Here is a 25199-nt window from a genome sequence, read left to right on the forward strand (position 1 = left end):
CCAATGGATTAGGGTGAGAAACCCAAAGTTGAAGCTGATACATCAGGTACTTGGACATCATCATACCTGCCCTAAATGTCCGTGTAAAACGTCAAGGGAAATTCAGCTCTAATCTTACACAAATGCTTATATAGAACCTAGGCACCAACGCTTCCAGCACAAGTGTCCAAATCCAGAAAAATTATTGTTACCCATCCATGATAGAGTACATGACAGTTGTGGTTTCAGTCTCTATTGCATAAGTGAGAGAGCTATCTAATACTGTCAGTCTCTTATAATGGGATATGAGATTGCTATGGTGCAACGTAACTTGCACATGGAGTGATGCCCCAAGTAGAAATTTTCTCAAGCTCTTGCAGCATGGAGATACTCAAACTATGACTGTATTCAGCAGAAGGACGTCCTCAAATTAATCATAAGTAATGATGGAAAATCTAGAGGGATTCCTGCACAGTACCTTTCTTTCTTCCCTCTTTCTGCATCTGCTGTGTGGAAGGGAAGGACAGTGTGAGAAAGACACTGGAAGCCAAGTGCAAAAAGCATCTCCGAGTCTTTGGGGCACAACTTGCAATCACCACATACTTGAGCAATGCTCAGATTTTTGCAAGAAATCAGTGCTGAAACACGGCATCCACTCCTCCTAAAGACACTTGCATGAATGGTAACACAAAATTAATTCACACGGACCTTTCTGAATTAATGTTGCAAGTAATGAGAAGCAAGGCTATAATGTTGGGATTATAACTCATCAAAACTGTAAACCAGGATATTGAAACCACATAAATAAATTTCTAGGAAGTGTGTTCCTTCAAACATCGTAAACTTAATTCAGCAAACAGACAATCAAGATAATTCCTAGTTGGTTTTCATTGCTGCAAAATGTTCATAAACAACCAGCTGGAGATGTTAACAAGTAACCTGCATTTGATTTATCTTGCTTTAATTGCTTCAGCAATTTACAAAACAAACAATTTTCATGGATTGCATTTGGCCAGGACAAGACGCTACTGACAATCAGTTTAACCCATCAGTCCACTGTGCACAGATATTACAGCTGGAGTAATAATGTAATTTTTTTTTGCAGCAACAAAGGTCTACAAATATACACTGTTGTACAAGTTGTGCCAGAGGGTTGTTTTCATGCGGACTTACTCCATCCACAAACATAGTATCGGTGTGGATAAATTAAACCAGAAAACTATCTTGGTTGTTGCTTGATTGAAAAATAATCACTGAAGAGAAGCATGCACACCAACAGCTAGATCAACTTGAATTCATCACTAATCCATTGATTTGGGCAAAAGGAACATTTTCCATTTCCAGTAACTAGTCATGTTGATATAAAACTATACAGACATCTTTAATTGATTTTCTTGTTACTAGCATGGTGTAGTAATAACATCCAAGACTTGAAATAATTTATGCTCAACAATAATGCTACACAAAATGTATTGCTCAAAGCCAATATGATTTGCAGTGGTATTATGCAGCTAAGCAAACCAAAGCAAATATCACCTGATAAATTTGCATTGTGGATTAGTTCAGTGAATAATGGGTGATACAGTAGTATAGCAATTAGCACAACACTAAGAGCCAGCGATCCAGGTTCAATTCCAACTGCTGTCTGTTAGGAGTTTGTACGTACTCCCCCGCCCACGTGGGTTCCCTCTGGGTGCCGCAGTTTTCTCCCAGATTCCAAAGACATACTGGTTAGTAGACTAATTTATCATATGGATGTAATTGGGCTGCACTGACTTGTTTGGCCAGAAGGGCCTGTTAGCCTGCTGTATCTCTAAAGAAAATACATTTTTAAAATAGTGAATACTTCCACACTAAACATTTCTTTTTCATCTTTCTGTTGGTTCCAGTGAAGCTACACCTAATAGGTTCCAGATGGCTTTTATCCAGATGAGTAATTTGTGAAAGCACCTTTGGCTATAATTTGTAACATTATAAACCAGGCATCAGAATAACGAGTTCCTCAATTGTGTACTAATTTTAGTCATGAATAAAATATTTTAAATGTTCACAATATTGATGAACTTGGATTGTAAAGATGTGCACCTATGGTTTCTACCTATGTTAGGAAGGTGAACAGGATGCAAAGTAAAATCCAAAAAGATAACAGGAACTCAAAGGAAGAGAAAAAACATACAAGGATAAAATTGCATCTAAAGTAAATAAGATGCATAAGCACATAATCAGAGAGGTAGATGGAGGAAGAAGCAGGGAGAGAGGCGGAAATAAGCAAACAGCTCAACAGAACACAAAAGGTACAAGACTGAATAGAGAAAGGAAAAGATTATTAACACCGTACTACCTAGTACATTAAAGAGCTTTCACAATGAATGAAGATCACCTATTGTTCTAAATTCAGACCCATCAAACCACGGTGCAGCAAATTTTATTTTGAATGGGTAAGAGCACAAGCAGAAGGTTGTGGGAGGTGTCTCATGTCTAATCAGAAAACTTTACAGACTATTTTTTATTAGCCAAAGTACGATTTGCCAGAATGTAACTGTGAATAAAATGTATCTTACTTCATTAATAATGCACCTAATGCACACAGGTACCATTATGAAAATGCTTGTAATCAAATGCAAGATGGATAGTCCTGCATGTCAATGATTAAAAAGTATAAGCCAGTTTTAGCTCTTCAACATTGTCCAAAGTTTGTAAAAAGCTTTTCATGAATCACCAATTATTTGAAAGAAAAAAACATTTAAAGAATTTGGTGAATGTAATTTCCTGATAATTAGCCAAGTAAAATGATCGTGTGAGTGAATGAATCTAATTATTTTTGTTCGTGCTATTCTAGTCCTACATGCTGCTTGATAATATTAAAAACACACTAAGCGATAATGTGGAGTGGAAGAGATGAGAACATTGCCCTTATGCTCAAAACAAGACTCACTTCAACCTAGGCATTTTGGGTCAAATTTGTTTGTTGATATGCTGGTAAGAATATACGTTTGATTAAAGGCATATGTCACAATTTCTATACTTTTGTTTGAAAGTCACTGCTCTAACACAATCTGAAGTTCAGGGTATAGATGAAAAATATGTATTAAACCATTATTTTGTACGTACGTGCATGAAAATGAAATTAGATAAAATATTTCACAACGCTTGGGAACGTTTAGGTTCAATAAATTAATTAATTGTGATTTGAAACTAGCTGTAGATAACAAACGTTGAGGCATTCCAATTCAAAAAAGCTCCACAAAGCCACAGCCAATTCCATAGATATTTGCCATATGCCCCATTGATCAGGAAACAGACTAGAAGGAAGAGTAGGTAACATGGGTCTATCAACATCAAATGCTTCTGCAAATGACCCTTGAGGGATAGATGCTGTAACTGTTTCTTACAAAGTCAGCAATTAAATTTAATGAACCAGCCAGTTTTGTGAAAGTCACTTCCCATTCAGTTTGCATGGGGGAAGGGGGAAGGGGGTTTCTTGTCCTATTTAGTTTTAAAGGTTAGTGGTTTCATAATGGCCCCAAATTTGGGTTAGTGACAAAGCACTTACTATCTAAAATAAAGCTCTCAACAAAGATTTAATGATCACTGTAGTGGAGATTTCTAATATTCCCCCAGGAGTCCTATCAAAGGAGATTCAGAGCTGAGCAAATACAACAAAGATTCCCTCAGAATAATCACAATTTACTTTGTTTTTCAAACTCAATAAGACCTTCCTTCTATTACTTTAACTTCTTTGTGGATTTTTAAAATTCACATCAATTCAAGTCACTTTTCACTAAGGAAGCCATTCAGCCTGGAGAGGAGCACTGAATCACTGACAACTACTTCAGACTTCTATATTGACCTTCACCTGCAGAAGTCCCCAAATCAGTGCCACTTTATGGTGTGACTTATACAAACAAACACAAATTACAAATTGTAAATATTACTCTATTGGTTGAAAGATCTGGAGTGAAATAAACTGAACTTCTAAAATGTACAAACATAGTGAGTTGGAAATAGACATTATTATATTTTCAATTAAAAACTTGTCAATATCTGTAAACTCAGAATTATTAAGTATAGTGTTTTGATCAATTCATGACCTATTATGGGTTGCTATACATGATAATCAAAATATTTCCTCAGTAAAAACAAGCTGAAAATGCTCTCAGCTGGATTTATACAGAACAGAGAATCATCAGTTGCATAGCACCAAAAGATTCAATATAAATTCAGGCTATGATTTATCATTTTGTGTTGTGTAGCACAAGACCATAAGATATAAGAGCAGAAATAGGTCACCCCATTTCATCAAAGCTCATTTCATCATTTTCCCTCTCAGCCCCAGTCTCCTGCCTTCTCCCCATATCCCTTCATGCCTTGACTAATCAAGACTCTATCAATCTCTGCCTTAAATATACCCAATGACTTGGCCCCTACATCCACCTGTGGCAAAGAATTCCACAGATTCACCAACTTCTGGCTAAAGAAATTTCTCTTCATCTCCATTCTAATAGGACATCCCTTTATTCTGAGGCTGTGTCCTCTGGTTTTAGACTCCCCAACCATAGGAAACGTCCTCTCCACATCCACTTTATTGCGGCCTTTCAATATTTGATAGGGTTCAGTGAGGTCACCCCTCATTCTTCTGAATTGCAGAGCCATCAAATGTTCCTCATATAACAAGCCTTCCAATCCCAAATCAGTTTTGTGAATGTCCTTTGAACCCTCTCCAATTTCAGCACATCCTTTCTTAGATAAGGGGACTAAAACTGCTCACAATACTCACAGGTGCTTTATAAAGCCTTAACATTACATCCTTGCTTTTATATTCTAGCCCTCTTGAAATGAATGCTAATGTTGCATTTGCCTTCCTCACCACAGACTCAATCTGCAAATTAACCTTTAGGCTGCACAAGGACTCCCAAGTCCCTTTGCACCTCAGACTTTTGAATTTCCCTCCATTTAGAAAACTGCCTACACTTTTATTTCTTCTTCCAAAGTGTATGACTATATACTTCCCAACACTGTATTCCATCTGCCACTTCTTTGCCTATTCTCCTAATCTGTTCAAGTGGTTCTTCAGCCTCTCTACTTCCTCAAAGCTACCTGCCCATCCACCTGTCTTCATATCATTCGCAAAGTTGGCCACAAAGCCATCAATTTTGTCATCCAAATCATCGATATATGATGTAAAAAGCAGTCCCAACACAGACGGCACTGAACACCACTAGTCACAGGGAGCAAACCAGAAAAGGCTGCCTTTATTCCTACTCTTTGCCTCCTGTCAATCAGTTAATGCTCTATCCATGCTAGACTCTTTCCTGTGATACCATGGGCTCTTAACTTGTTGAGCTGCTCCATGTGTGGGCCTTCAAGTATATAACATCAACCGATTCTCCTTCGTCTATCCTGTTGTTTCTTCAAAGAATTCTAACAGATTTGTCAGGCAAGATTTTCCCTTGAGGAAATTATGCTGACTACAGCCTATTTTACCATGTGCCTCCAAGTACCCTGAAACCACATCCTTAACAATCCACTCCAACATCTTCCCAACCACTGAGATCAGACTACCTGGCCTATTTTCCATTCCTTCACAATCATGCCAGAATCAACTGATTTTTTTTAAAGATCATTACTAATGCCTCCATAATCTCTTCAACCACTTCTTTCAGTACCCTGGATGGTGCTAAATATTCTATTCAAGACATCACTTACACTGAAATATAAATAGGAATTATATTAAATTATTGCACAGTTAACCCATTATAAAATAATGTAGCCACCCTTACTGGATGCTTTTGAATAGGATTTGTCAATAATCACAGCTGAACCAAGGTCTAAAGGGGTAATAAGTTCTTTCCTGGCACAAGCACAAAATGCACAGTTTAGGAGCAGATGACCATTGCACTCAATTTTCTAACTTTGATGCTATCAACCATAATGCTTACCTTATAGAATGATTATGTATGCAACAGAGGACAACTTTCAACATCAAATTCCTTAAAACCTCCATCAGAGAACTTGAACAACAAAACTGTGACTCCAGTGACGAACCAGAAAACTTGCATTGCATAAAGTGATCATAGTTAGTTCAAGGTGGTGTAATTGGTGACAGCATAAATGCAGTACACATGTGTCGTTTCTACCTGACAGCCAAGACTGGGATTTCACTCGTCAATAAATATTGACATCAAACAGTCATGATATATTCACCAATAAATCCACAAAACCAAACTGACACAGCTGCATTTAAGAAGAACTACTTTCTACAGCATAAATACTTCATCTATCTTAACAATAAAAAGAAAATTATCTCTACAGCGGGATTATTTATCCAAATGATTGATTTATAATTACCCTGCATTGATGTCACAGATGTTGACTGCTTTCCAATAGATAGTGGCAGTCTCTCTTGTTCATTTGGATAATCAGTTGACGAGAATGATTTGTTGAATGGATTTTCTCTTTGCTAAAAAATAATTGTTCCAAATTATGACAATGATTCATTAAACGCTATTAGAAAATATATGAGAAATGCTTCAAAGTGTAATCAAGGCAACACAAGTTCGGAGTTGTTTCAGAAATTTGCTTATTTAGAATCCCATACAAACACCATTTCTCAATTCTTCAGGAAAGGTTTCACTTTGAAAAGAAACAGGAAAAATATGTGCAGTATTAGATTTACACCACGTGTACTGCTTACTGTTGAGGCCAAAAAGTTCCACTTCAGTCTATCCAAACACAAGACTTTCTTCCATCTATTTACAATATCTTTTAAGTGATGTTTTGCGAAGTCTTTATGAGCAAGGATACGCTTTTTTTTTAAAAAAGTGGTACAGGTTTTGTAGATCTAATACTGAGCATCCACCAGGTAACACCATCCCTACTGTAAAGTATGGTGGAGGTAGCATCATGCTATTGGGATGCTTTTCCATAGCAGGAACTGGAAATCTGGTCAGGATTGATGGGAAGACAAATGCTGCTAGATACAGAGGTCCTGGATTTTAAAAAAAACCTGCTAGCCTCTGCCAGAAAGCTTAAACTGGGGAGGAGGTTCGTCTTTCAGCAGAACAACATCTCAAAACACGCTGCAGAGCAATCATGGAGTGGCTTCAAATCAAGAAAATCGATGTGGTGGAGTGATCCAGAGTCTTGACCATAACCTGATTGAACATCTCTGGCAAAATCTCAAGATTTCTGTCCACTGCCACTCCCCAAATAACATGGCACAGCTTCAGCAATTTTGCAAAGAGGAATGGAGTAAGATTTGCCCATCATGTTGTACAAAGCTTAGCCAAAAAGATTGTAATAGCTGTGAGAGGTTGTTCAACTAAGTAATGAGCAGGGGGCGAGGGACATGTCAATTATCAAATTTTCAGTTTTTTCTGTTTTTGGGCTTTACTGTGAAAGACAGCACGTGATTCACAAATAAAAATTCCCAGTTTGATTGATCAAAAATCCCTGGTTGCAATACTCATTTATGTGAACATAAGGCTGGGGGCTGAATCTTTTACACTGCACTGTAATAGCAAGGACAAGTAGAGAACAACTTTGTTTTTCATCTAATACATGGCATGCAGAGCACCAGAGTGCACCTCTGTGTCTAACACTGGAGAAATCCTTCAATGAAGTGTCAAAGTAGTTTGCATTGCTAAGTTCTAAACTTGAACCTATAACACAGCAAAATTAAATTTATGTAAAAACATTCCGGAACTTGAAACAATTCTTCATCTTAAGATCAAGTTAAAAGAAACTGATCTAATATAACAAAACTGTACAAAAGATTTCTAAGTCTTCTGAATGAAAAGTGTATCTAGTATCATCAAGCTAAACGCTGTTGATTGTCAGGAAAATACGGCCTTTGCTTTTCAAAATGTGTGTCCTAACCCAACTTAACCAATAAATATATATCCCCCCCGCCATCCCACATACAATGTTTACCTATACTGAGAGATGAGATGGAACTAGCTGCAATTGTAAGCTGGCTATACTTCCTATCAGACCTCTCACTTTCATGAGACCATCATGTCACCAACCTTCATTTCAAAAAGAAGTTTAGATTACTTTTATTGTGATTTTCCCTTGCACTTTTAAATTACTATTTAAATAACTTTTTAATCCCACAAATCATTTCCCTACTTTTCAAACGTGGGCGATTTGAAAAGGCCATTAAGACAGTGTACACAAGGCCTAGCTGGCACTTGTGCCCTAGCGCTCCGTATGGGAGAGCCATGGTGACAACAACAGCAGTGCATCAAGAATTAAGCAGTGCCAAAACCTCGCTTCAGCCACGAACCTTCTGTGGGGGCACTCAAGTGCCACAGGTCTGATCGACAGAAATTGGCTCACTGCTTGTTTATAGCTTTTATTTGACTGTTTATAGTTCTGTTTCCAAAGGTCTGTGGGAAAGGTGAAAGGCCTTCAGGCAGTACCACCGGTGGCCAGAAAAGCTCAGTGCAGCTCCAGATTGATGCAGGGAGCTCATAAGGTGCGAACCAAGCAGAGCTTAATCTGGCCCAATACCTCCGATCTTCACAAGAGAAAGTCTGTTTATTACTATTTAGACAATCTTCCTCATTACCTAGTTTAGAATTGGCTTTTTTTTTAATATGGGGGTTCACATCCTAATATGGATCTCCTGGTGCATCATTATGCTCAAATCTGAAAAGATTTGATACACTTACATTTCAGCTGCACCTGAAACAGAAATGAACCTACGTCAGCTTCTGATTAGTCTGCAATGGACAATCAGCATTAATTGCATCAGAATTCTAGCACTCTAGTAAAAATAATGTTGGATTATGTGGAAGTTGTGTTCCAATAATTTGTTCCAATAAAACTCTTAAATTTGTCCAAAAAGGCTGAATTTTAAAACAAGACCAAGTAGAGTGTAAAGAAGTACCAATTTCTTGATTACATCAGAAACATTGATCAGATAAATTTGGGCTTCATTTATTTATTTTTTGTGGTGTCATATATAATTGATGTAAAAAATTATATTGCACTAATCTTAACCGGACATTTGTTGTATTTGTCATACTGTCAAGACATAGTCTTGACCAATTTGTTTCTTCAATTTTAATATTCAAATCAGTTTCCCATTTTTGTCTTGACTTATGAATTCCTTGTTTAATTGCCTGTTTTTGAATCAAACTATACATACAAGAAATAATTTTTTTAATTTTTCCTTTTTGAATTAAAATTTCTATTTCATTAGGTTTTGGCAATAACATTAAAATTTCTATTTCATTAGGTTTTGGCATGACCCAATTTATCTCTTAAATAAGTCCTTAATTGGAAATAACATAAAAGTGTTGTTTGATATTTTGTATTTATTCTTTAATTGATCAAATGACATTAATATACCTTCTTCAAAACAATCTCCTATATATCTAATCCCTTTTTGAAACCAGTTGTATAAAAGTTGGTTACCATTGTAAACGGAATAAGTTTATTTTGAATTAAAGGTCTCTTTGCTAATAAAGACTTCTTTATCTCAACATCAACATTTATCTTATTCCATAAATCAATCAAATGTTTTAATATAGGAGATTCTTTTTTTCTATAGGGATATGTTAGTGGGGAGGGGTTAAGGGGAGGGGGGAAGTGTTGATAATTTTTTTTTCTTTCTGAAACCTATTTGAAAATTCAATAAAATAAATTTATTTAAAAAAGAAAAGAATTCTAGCACTCTCTGTTCACTTCAGGAAAACAAATCATTGGAACCAAAAACTAATGCAAACTTCCTATTCAATTCAACTACCATCTCCTTATTATCTATTATTAATTAACCAAATTTACTTTTTGGCTACCTTTACCATATTATTTGAATTTATCCTTTTGTATCTATGTTAAATCATTCTACTAATACATATATATCCATTTCCTGGTTCTATAATACAAATGGAATGCTATTCTGTATCTGCATAACTATATAGTATATAGTCATCTTGCTGCAAAACAGATCCAATTGATCCATACCAACCAAGATTCCCATCTAAACTAGTCACAGTTGCTTAAGTTTAGTTTATATCCCTACAAGTCCTCATGCATGAACTTGTCCAAGCATATAAATGTTGTTAATGTACTTGCCACAAGAAGTTCCTCTGTCAGTTCATTCCATATATTGAGCACCCTCTGGGTGAAAGTGTTATCCCCTGAAGTTCCTATTCACCCCATTTATGCCCCCCATCATTCTATACACCTTTCTGCAATCACCACTCATTTTCTTAAAAATAATACTTTACAAATTTAAGCAGTGAAATATTTACAGATAATGTACTATGTGTCCTTTCAACAAACTCATTCAAATACTAAGTTACAAGTTTCCCTCCTATTTTCCCTTCTACAGATCAAATGATTAGCAGTGTTAGGACAGACTCTCTAAGTTGAGCAACCCATGCAGACCTGTAGCAAAAAACTGAAAAAAAAGTATTTCTTTCTGGGATGGTGATTAGTCCAAGCAAATCCAAGTACTAAAGCCTTCTGAACTGCACATTTCACAGAACATTTGAAATATCGACATGACTATAATTTATCATGCATTGCCACTATTGTCACAAGCTCAATGGTCACATCACATATCAAGTACGTTAACTGCCACTGAGGAGCAATACATTTAACATAACTGAGTCTGAGCCACTAGGAAACATACCTTTCCCAGTGAAGGGGGGTTCTTCTTTGCCATCTGTTGCTGCCACTGAGTTGCGTTTTCTTTTTGTGACACTGCACTGAAAATGGAAAGGGAAAGTTCTTGCACCTCCAAAAAGCAGTGCATGAAACTTAACTCTGCATTAAAACTAACACCATTTGATTTATTACATTCTTGCACAACTTATCCCACCATTTACGTTATCATTGTTATTTCTGTCCCTTCCCCAAGCTGCTCATCTCCGCTCCTCTACAGTTTCATTAACGCCTCTGGCCTCCCAATTCCATGTTCTTATTACCATGCTTCAGGAACGGCATCAGTTAGTATACCGTGAATACAAAAAAACTTACAGCCTCAAATATCTTTAAAAAAAAACAAGTAAAAGCATCTAGTTATGCTATCTAGTGCAATCAATTATTTTCTACACTAATCAATTACAAGGATGTTGCCTGGACTGGGGAGCATGCCTTATGAAGACAAGTTGAGTGAACTCGGTGTTTTTTCCTTGGAGTGATGGAGGATGAGAGGTGACCTGATAGAGGTGTATAAGATGATAAGAGGCATTGATCGTGTGGATAATCAGAGGATTTTTCCCAGGGCTGAAATGGCTGTCACCAGAGGACACAGGTTTAAGGTGCTTCGGAGTAGAAACAGAGATGTCAGGGTTAAGTTTTTTTTACTCAGAGAGTGGTGAGTGCATGAAATGGGCTGCCAGCAATGGCAGTGGAGGCTGATACAATAGTGTCTTTTGAAAGACTTTTGGATAGGTACATGGAGCTTAGAAAAATAGAGGGCTATGGGTAGGCCTAGTAATTTCTAAGGTTGGGACAGGTTCGGCACAACTTTGTGGGCTGAAGGGCCTGTATTGTGCTGTAGGTTTTCTGTTTCTATGTTTCTAATTCCTTTCCATCAGGTACAATGATACAATGTGACAAGGCCACAAAATTCATAGATAGATCAACAGGCAGCCCTTAAAAGATTGTTAACTTAGTTAAAAGTTATTTGGTTTATGATCAATAAGTAATTGCATATCAACGATTTACCACAAACACCATATTACATGCAAGGTGTAGAACTTTACAGCATTGTAGCAACCAACAGAGGCCCTGGAGATCACCTGATACTGAATCACACATATAGCACAATGTATCATTTTACCTTTTTTTATTCATTGAAACTGCAGGTGTGGAAAATTATTGCTTGGAAGCATGTGCTCACGGCATAGGCAGTGCAAAGTCTTTTACTTTTGTTTAGATTTACAGAATTTAGCTCCAGATATTTTGGAATTTCCAGTTAACAATTTTTCCCCCAAAAAACATCACAAAACAACTTAAATCAATCACAGTACTTCTTACTGCTAATGGCAGCTATTTGACTCAAGTAGAAATATCTGTTTCAAAAAGTTTTCAATTTCAATTTTAAACTATTGTGGTGGTTTGGTTGGTTCCAGAGAATTCATGAAGGATGTTTGAAGATGCACAGAAAACTGAACAGATAAGAAACCATCACTATAATTTCATTTTAACTGGTTAGGTTACCAGTTTGTTGTTACTTTGAGAATCTTTGGGGACTCTGTTTTAACAACCTCAAAGGAGAGGGCATAAGGTGCATATAAATTTCATTTCAGGTCACATAATCCTCCTGAACTGGAAATATATCTTCATTTCTTTAGCATCACTGTATCCAAATCTTGGACCTCCCTTTATGATAACACTATGGAAGTGTTTTTGCCAAAAGGTGCTTTGATTTAATTAGGTGGCTCACAATCAATATGGACAATAAGGAGAGGCAAGGTATGTTTGCCTTACTCGCAATGCTTGCATCATATTAATAAATAATTTTTAAAAATATATATATTGAGTTGACCTTGAATGTATAAATCTCAGCACATGCTGTATTCAATCAAGATTCACGCTGTTTGATAATATTTTAAAGTTCACCTTTTCAAAAATTTGCATAAGTGCCCCTTGCTGGAAAAATCTGCTTGATAAAAAGAGTGAAATAAAAGATAGAAATACTGAAGATTAGCCACTGTCTGTCTCTCTGACTGAACTGCTCTAATAGCTCTGACTAAAGTAGTTTACATCCAGTTTATAGACAATACCTATTTTTAGGCTCTTCTAAGAATAAAGAAAGCTCAGGTGGTATAAAAATATCACCCGCAGCATTTTTTGAAAAGCTGTTGGAGTTCTCTTTGGCTTCTTTCATCTGGAGGCGTTCGTCTGTGAATGGAGATAGTGCATATTCAGGGAAATACAGTAACAATTGAAAAAATATCATATACTGAAAATCTAAATTAAAAACAAAAACTGATGCAAACTGATACAGCAAGTCAATCAGCATCAGTAAAAAGAGAAACAGATTAAATATTTCAAATTGATGATCTCCAACCAGAAACACTATTTTCTTTCTAACCACAAATGAGAGATACTGAAGTGACACTCATACATTAAACTGAATTTACTTTTAACCTTGATATTCACATTTATTTCTGGTAGGCTACCTGTAATTCACTGGTTTTCGCGGGTGTGATATAAAACAGTTTTACCCCTAGATGCAGTTTCAAAAGGCTCTATCAAGCAGAACAGAGCTATACAAGGCACACAATTTCAAAACTTGGACACATTATTAAATGGAACAACTTCAACTTTTTCTTTTTCTATCATTAATCCACTAGGAACATTTATAGTTGATTTTAACATTAAAATATCTGCAGCACAATCTTATAAAATTTACATAATAAACTGGATATTCGAAGAAGTAGACTGCATATATTAACTTTAATACATGTACACAACTGCAACATTCAAAAACATTGTTCACATTACAGGGGAAAATGTAACCAGTTGGTAGATTTACTCAAAATATTTAAGAAGAATATTTCAGAATTCATAAATGGGCAAGACACTGTGGGCAATAATCATGCCCTGTTCAAACTTCTTGTACACCAGGTTTGTTCTTAGTCAATGAATGGGAAAACTATAAAGGTAATCAAGGAAGCTTACAGATAGTCTTGGGTTTCTTCCTCCGCATTGATGCTGCAATTAGCTCAGCTCCATGTAGTGTATCTTTGTGCCTCCTTGCCTTCGCTTTATAAAACCACTCACCAGTCATATTCTTTCGTTGAATTTCATTACTAATTTGCAATTGACTAAAAAACATCAAACAAGAAATAATTAATTTTGTTGAGACATGGGCATTCTGAAGTTATGTAAGATAAATTCATAAAAAACAATTAACAGCACATTGATGATGTCTCCTCATATAGTGGCGAAACATTTGCAAGTGAATTGCCGAGACCGGAGAGCAACTCAACCAAGCCATCAACCACCCGAGCCACACAGTTTCCAAATTATTTCCAAAAAAATTAAAACAAAAATGCTGGAAACAAAATGAGCAGGTCATGTGGCATGTATGGAAAGAAAAACAATTAACCATCAATGTTTTTGATACTTCAAGTTTACAGCTTTTCCTTTTTTCATTTGAGATTCCCAGCATATACGTTTTTTTTAAAGAACTTCATAATTAATCTCAACAGAAAATGCTGAGCTGACTCACTCAGGAGAGCAAAACTGAGAAAATATTTCACGTCAATAAGTTTTGCACTGGAGTAAGAATCAAAATGTGCTTAGAGAAAAATAATTCTCCTCCTGAGAACAAAAATAAAGGGCCTGAGGAATGATTAAGTAAGTGGTGATAAAATACTTGATAAAAGGAAAAGCAAATAAGAGGAAGTAGCTGGGATAATCTTTTCTTTCTCCAATCATGAAGTTACACAAAGAGTTTTGTGGAAATTGAGGTGAATCGATGGGTCATATGACAAAGAAGGATATAAAGTCATCAATTAGTAAGTAGAAAAATTAATGGGAGCTAATAAATCCTTTAGACTGGGTGGCCCACAAAGTAGCTTTAGGTGGTGGCTGCAGAAATAATAGTTTAATTCCAAATGGTTTTCCATGATATCCCGTATTCTAAGAAAGAGAATGCTCTCATTCTGTTTATTTATTTATTTTAAGCAGCTGCACAAACTGACCTTTGCACTGAGCAGTAAGTTTTTTTCCCCATACAATGCCTGAAAACTGTGCAGCACTCTAAATGTATTTTTTGTAATATGCATACTATGAATATTTAGAATGAAAACAGAAAAATCGCATATTTTAGATTGCTTACCAAAAAAAATCAGGATATCAGAATTTTTCCACATCAAATACAAACCACAACTGACAAAAGCAAACAATGTCAGGCAGCCAAAGCAAATGACAGGCACAATAACAAAAGACAAAATGTTTTAATTAGACAGCAGTGGCGTTTTAGCAGGCCAAAAGTGTGGCGACACTTGTGGGCTCCCCAACACACTGTTTATTAACAATGAGCAACGGTATTGACATCCATTTGTAATAATTAGCAAGAGTGTTGTAACTTGAAACACCGACATTGCGAATGCAGTGATGATGTAAAATGTTTCAAAGGTTGGGATAACTTTATTATTTAGAAAATTTATGGATTTTATACAATTATATTAACATAGATTTCAAAATTGTATTAAACATCATATAAAAGTAAATTCCAGCAGCGTGGCACACATGCGAGGGAGAATTTCGGTTACTGTGTGGCCACACACCTTAGAGGAAACAGTAGTGAAGATATCCAGCTCCTTGACCACAACCCCTATGCTAATCCTACAGCCACATTTACCATTTGCAAAACATGTTTTATATATGAAAATATTTTTAAAAAGACACCCACTTCTTTTCACTTAAACTTTTTAAATATTTGATCACTGATTCATTTTGAAGTGAATACAGCCACTCTAGTTATGCTAGCATTAAACTGATGGGGCAGGTATTAAAAACAACTCAACCATTTATGAAAGGTGGCAGAACTACCAACCAGTTGGCCTGCCATCAGAACTGGAGTAAATGAAAGAATGTTAAGGAAATGGTAACAAGACACAAATAAAAATAGGGTTGTATAAAATCAATCTAAATTTACGGTATGAAATCAAAAAGATAAATATATGCTTTATTTGTTACATGTACATCGAAACACAAATGCATACTTGTACCAAATCAGAAAGGATTGTGTCGGGGACTCCACAGTTTCCACATTTCTGGCGACAACATAGCATACCCACAACTCAGTAGCCCTAACCGTATTTCTTTGGCATGTGGGAGAAAACAGGACCATCTCGAGAAAACCCACAGAGTTATGCAGAAAGTGTACAAAATTACCGACAACAGTGGGAATCAACTCTGACTTTACAGCATTGCACCATGTTACCTTGCTGCCCACAGTATCATCACATTTGACAAATCTCCTGGAAGTTTCTGATGAGAAGACTAACATGGGTGTTGGCTCAGATATTAAACAAATGATGAATGGGGTCGGCACGAAGTCTTCTGGCCAAACAGTAAAGACTACCAAAGTGAGATGGCAAAAGTGAGTTCATTTTCAGCATTTCCAACCAGTTATTCTCAAGTCTCAGTCCTAGTACCTCCCGAACTTCAGAAACAGATTGACGTGAATCTTTTTGTAAAGCAGCAGTACAATGAAATGCATGGTAAATAAATGGAGAGGAAAAACATGAAATATGTCTATTAAATTGTACATTTAAATTAGTGGTGCCAAAAAAACAAAAAAAGGAGTGAGGTAGTGGTCATGGTTTCAATGTTCATTTAGAAATTGGATGGTAGGGGGAAGAGGCTGTTCCTGAATCGCTGGGTGTGTGCCTTCTGTACCTCTGCCCAACAGTAACAGTTAGGATGCACAGTTTGAATTAGTACAGGGGATGGAATAGTAGAGAGTGGGAAAAGGAAGACAAGAAAGTAAAATGTGAGGGAGAGAAACGCAAGGAAGTATAGTTTCTGAAATTCAATCCCAATGAAGTCTTCTCGGAAAGTCGAGGGCCATGTGCACACATCACTGAATTATACATTTAATGCACGTGATAAGTGTTATCCTGCTATCATACACAACCTAGTTTATGCTGCACTAAAGGAATTAAAGAGAAATTGTTATAAATTTAGATTCAATTATGATTTGTCCAATATTTTTTCAATCTTATTTAAACTTAACTGCATCATGAGAAGATAATGTGTTAATTCTGATCTTGTGTCTGCTGCAGTTCATATGGTCAGCAAAAATCAAAAAGAATTAATGCAAAACTTACACCACAATCATTCCTATTGTTCACTGTCATTTGATCATTTTTAAAACCAATGAATGAGGGTAAAATTTTATATATATAAACAGCCAGTCCATGCATAATTTGTAATGATCACAAAACGGCTTTCAAAATTGTGGTCCAGTGCCCAATCTTTCCCTTAAGTTAAAATGGAACCAGAAACTTAGCCTCGGGATACAAGGTGGTAAAGAAATCTAAGTAAACTTCAAAAAGGAGTATAGTTAATCCAATAACCAGTAGAAGAGCAACAGAGCATAACAGTGACTTCTCTTCAGCAGCAAATGAGACAAATTCTATTTTTAGTACATAGAGGATCACAGAAACTAAGTTCTGGGATTCTGCACAATATTTCATATTAAACCTGATAGCCAAGATAGTCATGTTATGTACATGAAAAGTCAAATATCTCTGGAATAAATGGCAGTAATAATGGTTTTCCAGTTGTTTCAAGCCTTTTGGAATTTGCCAAGGTACACCAGTCGGAAATCACTGTGGCTTAGCTGATATATTCTTGGAGTCAGATACACACTCGTGCAACAGTTTTAACATTGTCCAGTTGAAATTATAAAAGCAACAAAAAAGACATACACTAGAAATCAGAAACAACAGGGTGAGTACTTCCATCACACCTGTTACAGAATATGTTAGAGTTGCAAATTTATCTAAAGCCATAGATTACAGATTGTCTTTCATCTTAACCATTACCATCTTAATATTTTAATTATTTCCACCATAGATGCTTACATGATAGCCTCATGCGTTTTGCTGGATAACATGGGGAGATGTAACTTGGGGACAGTCAGGGCCTGTATTCCCATTTTTACATTTGAGGAGCAACACCTGATGTTTACAATGTAGGTTGTTATAGAGTTATGAGCTATGAACAAATCTTCAGGCCTACATCCATAACTAGAAGTTCAATCTTTGCAATCTATTTCCACTTCCTAGCACCCCGATCACTGTAGGCAATGAAGATGATGCATTTCATATTCCATAGTTCCCTCCTCACCACAGCATTAACGAAGTCCCTGAATTCCTGCTTTTCCTTCAGAAGAGAACACGAGGCAAAACGGGCATATGGATTTGCCAGCATTCACATGAAGAGATTGAAGATTTAGATGAGGCAAGGATTTATGTTTCATCCAGAGAGTTGCTGGAGTCTGAAACTCATTTCCCAAAGTGGGAGTGATGGTAGGTGCTCTGTCAGCATTTAAGTAGTTTTTAAGATAAGCATTCAAAATGCTAAGGTATAAAATGCTTCTGGCTGAGAATAAGAAATGGGATTTCCTCTCCAATTAGGTTCCCTCTTCTTCAGCCCTTTGTTTCTTCCACCTACCCCCTCCCAGCTTTTTACTTCATCATCCCTCCCCCACATACCCACTTTCTCACCCACCATCTGCCAGCTAGTATTCCTTCCATTCCCCTCCCCTCCCCCAGCCTTCTGATTCTGGCCTCTGGGCCCTTCCTTTCTAGTCCTGATGAAGGGTTTTGACCCAAATTTGTCAACTGTCTATCGCCCCCAATAGATGCTGCCTGAGGCACTGAGTTCCTCCAGCATTTTGTCTGTGCTGTTATGCAGAGAGCTACTTGATAGCTATCATGAAAATGCTGGGCTGAAGGGCATGATTCCATACTGCAAAACACTCTTTTTTTAAATCAACACACATAATTGAAAACTTAAGTTATAATGGAAGGACAGTATTAATCCATCACTCATGAACCTTCATACTCAGTTGATTCAATATCATTCAAATCAGAACTAAGGGATTTCTTTGCACACAAAATTAGAATACTTGCTCAAAATCAAATTTCCATTGAATTCTTATTCTGCCACAGACGTCCTTATTTTGTTTGCCTCCACACAGGCTTAAATACACAACCTGAGCTCTGACAGCACATTGCTCTGGCTGTCACAAGGTTGCTAGACATTTATCTGGTTGTAAAAAGGAGGCATCAATGGTAGGTGCCCACAATCAGCCCAGGTACTCCAAATGACCATTGTTCCTCTCCTAAATGCTTCTCTATCACAGATTCCCTTTACTGTCTGCCTGACTATAAACTGGCTCCTCTCCTCATAAAATGCAGTACCTTGATATCTCCTATCTTCTGCCCTTGCAGAGTCAAAATGTAAGCTAGTGCTTGATGGGCTTGGGTATAATAATGAAGGGCACAATTATCACCTTCACATTAACTCAACTGTCGCTGGGATTCAGCTTCTTGGCCTCTTCATACCTGCTGCCTTGTGTTTGGTGCTGGGATGGGTGCATTTGCTGAAAGTGATATACAACCTCGCTGCAATTTGTATGTGATTCTGCGGACATTTAGAGAGTGTTATTAATATTTCGCTGTGCCCAAAACTTCATGAAATTTCTAACAAAGCATTTTGCAGCTGATACTCTACAAGATTAGGAATTCTCCACCTGCGCCACTGCCCCCCCCCCCCCCCAAACACCCAGGATTGAGATACAGCTTCTGGCTTTCTGCTCTTCTACTTGTTAATTGAAAGTGATTGAAGGTTCCTGCAGAGTGTAATCTGAATTGATTACAACATTCTTTGAGATTAACAAATCACAATTTAAAAGAAATGGACCCTGAGTGTTGGGGTCGTAGTTGTTCTAACCATACAGCTCAGCTTTTTGTCACTCCCATAATTCTGCATCTCCTTCTTTCAGTCATTGAGATAACAAAACCGAAGGCTGTAAAACTGTCAAAAGATCATTTAACTCTGTTGCTTTCCCCAATGATGCTGCCTAATTTGTGAGCAGCTTCAATATTTTTAATCACTATTGCAAGTTTCTATCATCTGCAGTTTTATTAAGTTAAAAAACAGCTACATCAGACTTTAAACTGAAACTCCCACTGCTTTCTGTGAATGTAGACTCTTAGCAAACTTTTTAAAAATACTTCAGATAGCATCTTTTTCCTCTGAACATGAAATCCACAAACCTGATACATCTTCCTATTAAATGTTATTTCATATATTTTAAAAATCAATATATCAGTAAGCAAATATATATTTTAAAAATATTACCATATTCTTGTTTCTTCCATTTTTCTCAACTCTGCATCTCTCTGCAGCACCCTCAAGATTTTCGCCTGCTCCTCCTCCGTTAGGTGACTTAGATCGATCATCTTTCCAGCTCGATCAGACTACTTGGTAAATGTGTGATTTCAAATTTTATTTCAGTTTCAGATTCTATGGCATAGAAGAGAGGTCTTGATTCTTTTACATTTCTCTGCTAATATTGTAACTTGGCCCTCTTTAAACTACAGGTAAGAGGATAGTTTCTAAATCTTTACAAGGTAATGTTATTTTACTTCCTCTTCTTGAACATTGAAGATTGTATGCAAAAATAACTCCTTCCTTTTTTTATTGCTCCAGGCACAAGTTCACAATGATGCAGTTCCTTCTGTGCACCCTGCACCTCGATGTTCCGGATAATTTTCAACAGACTCTGAAACACAAAAGGTACAGACAGGTGTTAACACTTAAACAAGTGTTTTAATGATTTAAAAGTTACTCCTTTAAATTGAAGCTCAAAGATATTTTCTCAAAAGAAAATTCAACAGAGTACTGTAAATTTCAAAATATTCCTACCTTACTTAAGTAAATAATTTTGGATTTTTTTTATTAACTACTTAATTATTTGTCTAATTAAAATAACCAGTTTAATTCTCTCTGTCCCACATGCAATTATCTAAATAAACCAACCAAGTGAATAACTCAAAGAACACCGCTTAGTCAACTGTGGTTATCATGAAGCCCAAGCAATAGACATGGGGGAAAAGGAAGTAGAAATCTCCGCAGACACAGCTCAATGTAGGAAATCACACCAAATACCCATGCTTACCTGGTACAGATGTTAGTTGAAATCTTGCTCCTCCTTTGGATCCTGGTGACACCTGATGAACTATGGCAGAGACATTCAAATATTAAAATTGAGATAAACCAATGTCAAAGTTGTCATAATCAATGGATACAACTGAATGGTAAGTATCTGCAGCATTCAAACACAGTTAAAAATCTACTGAAAGTAAAAAATAACTTGAAGCACTTAATATTATTAAATAATTTAGCTTTAAAATATGCTGAGGAATACTGCCAATTAATAAAAACTAATTAAACAATTAAGTTAAAAATTGTAAACCATCTGGCCACTTGAGCCATTCTTATCACTATTCAAATGAATGAAGTTGTTTTCCTGTGTAAGTCTATCCTGGCATAGAATTTGCTGACAGAAAGAGCAGATTCTCCTGCACAAGTGCTGAGAATACACCTTAACTACACTAAGAGTCCGCAAAAAGTCCTTGATTGAAGGGTAGTCACGAAAGCCATCAGTGTGGAGTACCCAAAAGTTCAGACCTTGCACATATGGCAGAGTTCCAAAACTGTGAACACTCTCAAACTTCTCTAGTAAAACCCAATCTGTAGCTTACTAGCTGGTTTATTGATTCCCTGAAGGCAGAAATCAACAGCATCCAGGGAAAGCCCTACAGCATGAACTCCCTCTGAAAAGAACTAAAATGTCTTCTCCGAAAATAATAAACTGCAGGAACAAACTATACATGGTGTTTGAGCTGTGCCTAGCCACAAGTCATGAGTGCAAAGAGAGTAGAGCAGTGGACATGATCCTTGAGGTGAGCCTATGTTGATTGTCAGTGAGGAGGGGATGTTATGACTGTTCTACACTGACTGTAGTCCCCTGATGAGGAAGTCAAGAATCCAGTTGCAGAGGTAGAAACAGAGGCTCAGACTTTGAAATTTGTGACTCAGCAAACAGGGAAAATGACAGGTTCTGGGACCAATAAAGCTCCTGATTATTTTTCACACACATCATATAAATTGTCACCAGCAATTCCATTGTGTTGTTAAAGGAGAATGTTGTATCATCTTCACAGATAAAGTGAAGTGTAACAAAATTAAACTGTAATAAAATTACTAAGTAATCAAAAGAATAAGAGAAAGAGGAATCGATAAGTAACAATAGAGGAAAAAGTACTTAGCAAACTAAGGATGGACAAAGGCATTGAACCCCATTCTCTGCATCCTATAGTTCTAAAGAAAGTGGATAGTGCTGGCTATTTTCTAAAATGTCATAAATTCTGATAGATCAAAAACAAATTGAAAAAGCAATGATTATTAGAAATAACAGTATACTTAGAAAAAAATCACAATGGGATTAGGTTGAGCCAAAGTTATTTCAGATAAAGGAAAATTGCACTTAAGAGTTTGTTCAAAATACTTGACAATGTAACTAGTTGTATAAAGTGGAACCAGCAGTTGCAGTATATTTAGATTGCTATTGGATAAAGTAGCATATTAAAAAGATCAATGTACAAACTATGTGCCTTGGAGATAACAGCAATGTATTGACATAGTTAGAAGGTAGGTTAACAGGGAGGGGAAACAATACAAATATTAGTGTCCAGGATTAATATTGGGGCCTCTGCTATTTACAAGCTATGGACAGATTCTCTGGGGTCCTGCTGGTGGTTACTGTCATGACTTCTATTACCTACCGTCTTCTTTAATTGGAAGTTATTTGCACATCTACAGGGAGCTGCCTCTGGCCACTCACCAATCTCAGCCCGCTCCTACTGGTTTACTGAAGAACTTTGCTGCATTGCTAAGCTCAGCATGGATCATCACCGTATGGCCTATATTAAATTAAGAGGCAAAGCATAAAAGACACAGGCATATAGACATGTTAAGCAAATAGATGAAATATTGGCAGATTATGTAAATGGAGGGGAATAGTGAGAATGTCTACTTTGATATAAGTAGAAAAGTAGTTATTTCTTAATTGTGTAACATTAAATGTCAGTGTTGAGAGGGTGTTCTCTTACAGGAACATTTAATATGCAGGTACACCTTGCAATTAGGTGACAATTGAATATTTTCCTTTTTGCAAAGCTGGGGTGTGTGTGTGCAGTACAAGAATACATCTTCTTGCTAAGAATGTACAGGACTTTGAATTGATCTCATCCTGATTAATGCTTTCGGTTTTGGTCTCCTTATTTAAAAGACATATATACACTAATGCAACAAACATTTCACCAGATTGCCTCCATTCCCAGACATGAGCCTGCCCCATGTGCCGAGGGTTATTTAGCAAACTAGAAATTCAATCTGTCTGGAGACTGCCTGTGCCTGTGAGTGTACCAGTAACATGGGGGTGACACCAAAGCCAGTTTATCTTTTGGTAGTGCATGTCTAGATCTTGGCTTGGGAACTCCATTCTCAATAGGGGATACCTCAGAAAGCACAGCTGATGGGGGAACACTGACCATTTGATCTTACCAGAGATTCTGCAATCATTGTCTCAGAATCCTGTCCCATCTCTACAGCTAAAACTGGATTGGACACTTTGTAAACAAGAGAAAATCTGTAGACGCTGGAAATCCGAGCAACACACATAAAATACAGGAGGAACTCAGCAGGCCAGGCAGCACCTTTGGAAAGAAGTACAGTCAACTTTTCAGGCCAAAACCCTTGCCTCCAGAAACTTGTGTGTGTTGGTTTTCAGTAGCCTCAAGAAGAGGACAACAGCTGATCAACATGCCTTCTCTGGATGTGGTTACTAGTTTTCACTGTGTATAACAAAGGACCAGTTTGTGTCACCACTATCACAGGTATCCACTTTGTTCCAGAGATGTAGTTCCAGGCAATTACTCTCTCTCCTGCTGTGAAACTTCGTACTTCACTTTGGCTCGTTTCTCTGCTTGGCTCTTCTGTTCATTTAGTACAATCTGTTTTGTGTTTTGGGGTCGAAGCAGGTTAAGCTGGATGTGAAGCTGTCAGGGCAGTGGCCAGAGCCATTTTGGTGGTGGGTCGAGCTGTGTTGTGGTTTGTCCGCAAGAAAGTACTGAGACTCTGGTCGAGGGATCCACCTTCTGCTGAAGTCTTGAGGGCTTGCTTTATTGTTTGTCTGAATCGTTCAGCAAGCCTGTTCATGGCTGGATGATATAGTGCTGACTTGATGTGCTGAATATCATTTGCTTCCATGAATGCCTTAAACTCTTCAGATGGGAGCTGTGGGCCATTGTCACTTACAACCTGTTGATGAAGCACAAAACAGACAAAGATGGAACGTGGCATCTCAAAGCAATTCTCAGATGTAGTGCACTTCATGATGGCAGTATCAGGCCATTTGCTGTGTGCATCCACTACAACCAAGAGCTTGTGGCCTTCTACAGGTCCCTGCAAAATCTATATGAATCCTCTGCCATGGTTCTTCAGGCCATTCCCATGGATGCAAAAGAAACAAGCGGAGGAACATTTCTCACTCACTGACAATGTAGGCATGCTTTGGTCTTCTCTTCAATGGTTACATCCAGAAATGATGACCAGAAATAGTTGCGTAAGATTTCTTTCGAGTGCACTATGCCAGTGTTCTGCATGTAGCTCATCAAGCTCTTGCTTCTTAGTGATGGAGGAATGACAACACAGTAATCCAACTGGAAACATCCAGCTTGGAATGCGACCTTCTCCCGCCGACTTGGTAAGGTTTCAGTTCCAAGGTTGGCTCTTGTGGTGAACTACGTGTGCCTGTCTGGACACACCCCCTGCTGACTGCTCCTGTGGCTCCTCCCACTGACCCCTGTATAAAGGCGATCAAGGCCTAAGCCCGGCCTCTCAGTCTCCAGGATGTAGTATGGTGGTCACTCACTGTTTGTTCCTTCTTCCAGTCAATAAAAGCCGATATCTCGCCTTATGTCTCAGAGTGAGTTATTGATGATGCATCAGCTCTCCTTTCCATTCATGAGTTACCACGTTCACCACCTTACACAGAAACGTAGAAAACCTACAGCACAATATAGGCCCTTCAGGCCAACATATTGTGCCAAACGTGTACTTGCTTTAGAAATTACCTAGGGTTACCCATAACCCTCTTTTTTTCTAAGCTCCATGTACCTCTCCAGGAGTCTCTTAAAACACCCTAGCATATCTGCCTCCACCACCATCGCCGACACCATGCACTCACCACTCTCCACATAAAAATTTGCCCCTGACGTCGCCTGTGCACCTACTTCCAAGCATCTTAAAACTATGCCCTCTCATGCTAGCCATTTTAGCCCTGGGGAAAAGCCTCTGACTATCCACACAATCAATGCCTCTCATCATCTTATACACCTCTATCAGGTCACCTCTCATCCTCTGTCGCTCTAAGGAGAAAAGGCTGAGTTCACGCAACCTATTCTCATAAGGCATGCTCCCCAATCCAGGCAACATCCTTTAATTCAAACAGGGTCAATACATGTGTCCTTCTGGACTTGCACCACAGTTAATCTGAGCTGTATATGCTTTCTTGAAGTAAAAGATCTTTTTTGGGGATGGCTCTGGAGTTGTAACAACTAAGAGAATTCTGGACAGTGTATGAGCATTTGAATGGT

The 25199-nt window shown here is 37.4% G+C and overlaps 1 protein-coding gene across 9 annotated transcripts in view; it reads right to left on the reverse strand.

Moving 5' to 3' along the window:
- Nucleotides 1–25199, reverse strand: part of sytl2a (synaptotagmin-like 2a) — a 123749-nt gene that overhangs the window by 40269 nt on the left and 58281 nt on the right. For 8 of the 9 annotated variants that reach the window (XM_059964532.1, XM_059964534.1, XM_059964531.1 and 5 more), the window contains exons 3-8: nt 20657–20716; nt 19837–20260; nt 13627–13772; nt 12726–12843; nt 10625–10700; nt 6328–6439 (exon numbers count right to left, since the gene is read on the reverse strand). In XM_059964532.1, coding sequence (XP_059820515.1) covers nt 6328–6439; nt 10625–10700; nt 12726–12843; nt 13627–13772; nt 19837–19937 — 553 coding nt within the window. In that variant the 5' untranslated portion in view covers nt 19938–20260; nt 20657–20716. Of the gene's footprint in view, nt 1–6327; nt 6440–10624; nt 10701–12725; nt 12844–13626; nt 13773–19836; nt 20261–20656; nt 20717–22384; nt 22464–25199 lie in introns of all 9 variants that reach the window. The other variant, XM_059964533.1, reaches the window with a different exon arrangement.

The sequence above is a fragment of the Hypanus sabinus genome, chromosome 3 (genome assembly GCF_030144855.1).
Source record: "Hypanus sabinus isolate sHypSab1 chromosome 3, sHypSab1.hap1, whole genome shotgun sequence".
Lineage (NCBI taxonomy): Eukaryota > Metazoa > Chordata > Chondrichthyes > Myliobatiformes > Dasyatidae > Hypanus > Hypanus sabinus.